This window comes from Chenopodium album, chromosome 17 (genome assembly GCF_948465745.1).
Source record: "Chenopodium album chromosome 17, dcCheAlbu1.1, whole genome shotgun sequence".
NCBI classification, from domain to species: domain Eukaryota; kingdom Viridiplantae; phylum Streptophyta; class Magnoliopsida; order Caryophyllales; family Amaranthaceae; genus Chenopodium; species Chenopodium album.
Genome location: NC_137850.1, coordinates 9383830 through 9389786, shown reverse-complemented (window position 1 = coordinate 9389786; position 5957 = coordinate 9383830). Strand labels below are relative to the sequence as shown.

The 5957-nt window shown below is 37.3% G+C and overlaps 1 protein-coding gene across 1 annotated transcript; it reads right to left on the bottom strand.

The window, feature by feature from the left end:
- Positions 1-542: 542 nt before the first annotated feature.
- LOC145587566 (plant UBX domain-containing protein 4-like) lies at positions 543-5724 on the bottom strand. Its single transcript, XM_081644293.1, has 4 exons — positions 5023-5724; positions 3304-3595; positions 1885-1980; positions 543-1802 (listed from the first exon to the last, which is right to left on the bottom strand). Exons 1-4 carry the CDS (start codon positions 5538-5540, stop codon positions 1425-1427), a joined length of 1284 nt encoding a protein of 427 aa, XP_081500419.1. The 5' UTR covers positions 5541-5724; the 3' UTR covers positions 543-1424.
- Between the last annotated feature and the right edge of the window lie 233 nt (positions 5725-5957).

Genomic DNA, 5957 nt, shown 5'->3' with positions numbered 1-5957 from the left:
ATTAAGCCCTAATAGTTGTCAATTGTGCAATTAAACCCTAACATAATTTTTGGATCAAATTATTGCTGGAAATATGACCAGTCACCGGCAAAGTTATATATTGGTAATTGGGATTTTTGAATTTGGGCGAATATTTATACAAATTATCGCTGTGGGTTTAACTTATTTATTTATTTAATAAGATAATCAATTAAAGACCAGGCTTAACAGAAATAAAGAGTTAGGGTTATTACTTTAGCTTATCATCTTACTCAAAAATGGTTTGATCTTGCACAACCACGCACTGCAAGGAAAGCATTGTATTGGTAATCCTTTGTCAATAAGCAAAAAATAATAACGCATAATGTTAGGTGACTAAAAGACGATTAATGTTTGTACAGGTAGACCCTAATTGCGGCCAAAATATAATGTTATACAAGGTAATTAAGAAAAAAACCAATGAGTTTATTTTAGTTGACAAAAATTTGAATAGTATAAAATGAAAATTTTGACCAATTTTGAGTTAACGATGCTAATACAACATGACAAAAATTTGGATAGCATAAAATTAAAATTTTGACAGGTAAAATAGAACGAAGGTCAGTACAGAAATTAATATAAGCTGAATAATTATGGTAGAAGGAATTATTTAAGTGGACAATTGATAAAATGGAAGGTTAATACTAATCAATTACAACCCAAAAAACTTTCCTAAGTATCCTGTATATGCTCTTTGACACCTCAACGCTCCTGCATTTCAACTTACAAGACCTTACATAGTGATCAAACATTCAAACCCTTATATCCCTCTTCTTCTCCACTCTCCAATCCACCATACAAACATGAAACACCCTACCAAACCAACACCACACCTCAACGATTCAACCCCATCACAATTGGCAACGCTGACCTTACATGATCTACAACCTACGCAACAACCAAAGAAAATACCAGATGGCAGAAATGTGGATTTGGTGATTAGACAGTCAAAATTGTCCGTGTGTGGTTGAGGGTGGTGGTAAATGGGTAGAGGGGGGGAGAGGTTTTGGTATGGCCGTGCAGGTGGCGACTAGAAAGTGGTGGTCTTAGAGGCTGTGGAGAATAGACATGAGAATTCAATCTGATGGGGGTGGTGGGTGGAAAGGAGGCAGAAGTGGAGGGCTGGCGACTCTGGTTATCCTTGGAAGGATCTTACACAACCATGCCATGAGCTCCATCGAATAGCAATTCAGAAATGATATGCTGTAAAAAAAAATTGCAACCAGTTATGTTGAAAAACTATGATGAAAACTATGATGCAATGTGCTCCATGAAATTTACAGCCACTAAACTTTCTAGCAATCATTTGTTAATTTTTGCTAAACGAGTAGACTTCTGGCCTCTTAGCCAATGTAGCAGCAGACAAAGAAGCCAAGGCAACAAATCCAGTATCAAGTAACGTTCGGCTAGAATTTCTGGATGACAACAGAGTTGGCAAGACCAGCCTGCTCTATAGTCTGATCAAGATCAGTTAGTTGCCTGGGAGGAAATCCCATCATCTGCAGTGTATAAACTCCTGTTCTAGCTGGCCTTGATGCATCAATGAAGGCATGGATATCTCTTATAGTGTGATGATAATTGAAACGTGAGACCATACGAGTCCCATCAGCTAACCTAAGCTGGATAGAGGTTGATGGTAGTTTATCATCCACGACTAGGCCCATCACAGGGGGTGGAGCAGAGCTGCGAGCAGTTACAGCAGCAGAAGAGTCAGAAGGGGTCGAGTGGCTAGTACCCAACGTTCTTCCAACGCCCTGGAATGGAACTTTTCGTTTTTGTGGTTCCTGCATGAAGTATAAGTTATTGAACTTTACAACACAAAATAACATGGCCAAAAGAATAATGCAAGTGAATGAAAAAACATACAGGGCAGTTCTCATTCCTCCTCACAAGATTACAATGGACTGCAGTCTTCCTGTCTGCTGGCTCTAGTTCTTTCGGGCACTCAGAATTTGTGATGCTCTGCACAGAATATTTTTTTACATAAGCAAGCATACACAATGCCAAATTATCAACTTCAAGATAGATAGATACAGCAAAATCACTCACAGAAAACTATCAACTGAATTAAAAATAAAACTATCATACTTAAATACTGGAAACATCATCTACCCATACCAAGCTGTTAGCATGTGAAGGAGAGAAGTGTATAAATCTTTTATAAGTTAATAATGGTTTTCCAGGTTCTTAAGACAAATTTTAGTCCCAACCAACAAGTCGACAACTTATAAGAAGAAATTGTGGCATTAAATCTGTTGTGGGTGTAACAATTGAGTGCGTTTTGTCCTTTTCCTCTTCTAATTACAGCGCACTTGTTTAAATTTAATATGTAATTAAAAAAAAAAAAAAAAATCCTGACGGGAGCTCCATTGTCTTGATGATTGAAGCACAACATATGCAACGACTCAAAATGAGGGTCTTAGATTCCATGATTGTTAAGTTCGCTTTCACATATAATTTATGAAAATCATATATTACAAATCAAAACTTATGCCAAATCATCACCAAGTGTCTGACTGTCGAGTGTCATGCAGTGAAGTCTAGTGAAAGACTACGCCTTCCATATACATACTTCCTCCTTTCCATTTAACTCGCAACAATTTAACACTTGCCATTATTCACATACTCCATATTAGTGACTTTAGTGTTTGACCATCTTTAGGGATTGAAATGTAAGTTAAAGTATAGTCGGGAATTCGGGAACTTGTTAGACTCATCTCAATGTATATTATCATAATATCAAGATTATATAAGTTTTACTTAATCATAATTAAAGATATTGATGATTGAAGTTAAGCATCGGCAAACTTGAAAGTCAAATTATTGAAAGTTATATAGACATAAGACGTGACAACAAAACTCAGACAAAGGTAGTACATGTTTACACATTCAGATAATATTAAACCTTCTTTTTATAACACAATATATTTAGGACCTTCCCCTAAATGGTGTTTTCAAAGGTTTCAGCATAAACATACATATTTTCCACTAACCTATTGTAGTCTGTTAGTCTCTTACATATTAATTGCTGGGACCAAATTTTTTTTTTTTTTTTTGATTTTTTAACGACACTGGAACCCTATTGACCTATAGAAACTGCCTCACACTCATCAAACAGAATAAACAGATTGATGATGAATGCCAAGAAAAAATAACACAGCTCTTCATCCGTCAAATACATAGTAAAAAAAGAAAAAAAAAAAAAAAAAAAAAAAAGTAGGAAACAAAAAAGGAATCAAATCATCCGAAGACCATTGTAAATTACAGACAAAATTTGGAGGTTACCTGCAAAAATGGAGCATTTTCTACGTCATCAAATCTCCTCAAAGGCCCATCATCCACTGTGAAACCATTACGCCATAAGGTGATAGTATGAGTGATAGTTTCAGGAGCCTGCTCAGAAGGAGAAGATGACACCGTCTCTCCTGAGAGTAACCTAGCTGTTCCAGTAAAGCTTCTTGAGCTTGAAGATGGTTGTTGAACATCAACTGGTGCCTCGATACTTCCCACACGTCTAGCTTGCTCAAAAATTGCTTCAGCATTAATATCCTTGGAAGGATCTTGCACGACCATGCCACTGCAGGAGAAGCATACAGATTTAGATCTTAACCAAGAATCCGAAATTTACATGAGCTAGTAACTTCATTCCAACACAACCTAGCCCTGTATGGCTGTATGCTTTTATTTGATCTTACACTAGAAAAATGAACAATTTTATGTCAAAGATTTTGCACCATAAAGTGAAAGAATCTGAAACCATTATATTCCAACAAGGAATCATAACCCTTACCAGCATTGACATTTGACACGACAGTATAACACACATCAAACAGGACAAGCCCGTAACAATCTGAATTTACCAAAGCATAAAAAAGGTCACTGAGTCAAACAAATCAATGTTCTTTGACTTATGGGTTACAGTGGACCAAAACAAAGGGGTCCATTAAACTACCTGCATTTAGAGACATGAAAATAACATATTAGGATGGTCAGCCACTTCGTTATCTTAGGGGTGAATTTTCATACATCATCTCCCTTGCCCATCTAGAATGGGACCTTCTTTAGAAGAATTAGAGTACTAGGTGTTGTTGTCTAAACATTATCAATTTATGTTCTAAACTTGCATCATGCATAAAGCACCATCCTACAAGTGAGTAAATGAGAGGGGAAGGGAGGCAAAAGCACAAGTGCACAACCCCATGAAAGAGATCTGAAATTCAAATAAAAACAGCATACATTGTTCCATACGGTATACTTGCGTCAGATAGGAAAATACCAAGTTTCATGACCTTTTCATCAAACATGAACTAGTCTTATTATGAATATAATCCACTAAAGAACTTGTAAATTCTAATAAAAAAAGTAACAGCTTTGATCATCTATGCCCCAATAGAGAGTAGAGGCAGAAACCTCATGGAAAAAAGATTCAACTGGCTATCTATGATTAACCCTATATCCAAATGTATATTGTATATCTAAACACAACTAGTTAGCAAGCTACATTCAGTCGTTCAATCACGAACCAAAAACTCAAGCTTGGCATTAGGTAAGCCAAATTTTAACTTACAACAAAATCAGGGCTCGAATTGAAGACTATACTCACACAGAAATCTTATCAACAAGAGGCAAATCAGAATAGAATTATCGATCTTCCAAACCCTTTGAGGATCTTTAAAACATTTCTCAAATACTATCAAAATGTGTACATTAATTTTATAAACATGACAATTAAGTTGCAAAGCAGTAGTAAATTGACAAAAATATATCAGCAATTAAAGGGTAGCAGTAACTGTTCATCCAATTCATTCAAGATTCATCAAAAATGTACTGATAGACCTTCAATTTTCATCATTCTTCGTCGTAAATCAAATAATCCCTCCGTCCCCAATTAATCACATCACTTTCTTTATAAACTCGTCCCGAGTTACGAATTCAAAACAGAGAGAGTAACAAAATTAAAACCCTAACAATCAAATTAATCAATCCAAATCAATTAGGGCGTACCTTTTCTGACCACCAGTGAAGAACTGAGCAGGACGATCACCATCAGAATCACTATCAGAACCATCAGCACTCAGATCAGCAAAAGTACGAACACCTCCAACACGACGACGAGTCCTGGAATCAGAGCTTCTTGCATTGTTACCATCGTTGTTATCGGCAGTTCTCCGAGATCGGAGACTGTACTGCGATCGAGCTCCGGCGGGAGGAGAATGCGAGCGAGAGCGAGAAGGAGAAGGAGAGAGAGAAGCAGAGGGAGAAGAAGGAGGGACAAAGTCAGCATCAGCAGCACCAGCGTCGTCGGCGGCGGCGGTTGTGGCGGCGGGAGGAGGGGCGGAGGAGGACTCGAAGAAGGTGGAGACGGCGGCGTCGACGTCGAAGTTGTGGCTTTCGAGGAAGAATTGGGCTTCTTCGAGAGTGGAGGAGGTGATCTCCATGAAAGTGTTGATGGAGTTTTGGTGGGACGCCATTGATGAGATTGTTGCAGCAGCTTCTTGTTCTGGGTTTGGTATGGGTTCCATGCTTGTTTTGAGGTTTTTAGGTTTTTTCACTTTTGTTCTAGCTTTTGCTTTGGAATTGGGATGGATTCAAGATATTGTTTCATTTGCTTTGTGTTTTTCTTAGGACTAGAGTGTATCGGAGGTATATTTTTTGTGATGAAAAATAAATTTAACTGTGACGTGAATTTTGTGAGACTGACCACGTAAAATAAATCTATATTCATGCGTCATCTCAGCAGCTTAACATGCACTTACGCCGTCGAAATGAAGAAAAAGTTGCGCAAATCCTTAAAACTTACATATAATGAACGTTGCCGCTTTAAGTAATTAATTTTCCTTATAAAACACACATAGCACAGGTTTGCACAAATAAAATTCAAATCAAACACAATTTACAACGTACCATGACTAAACAATCTGAATTTTGTCATGAACCCA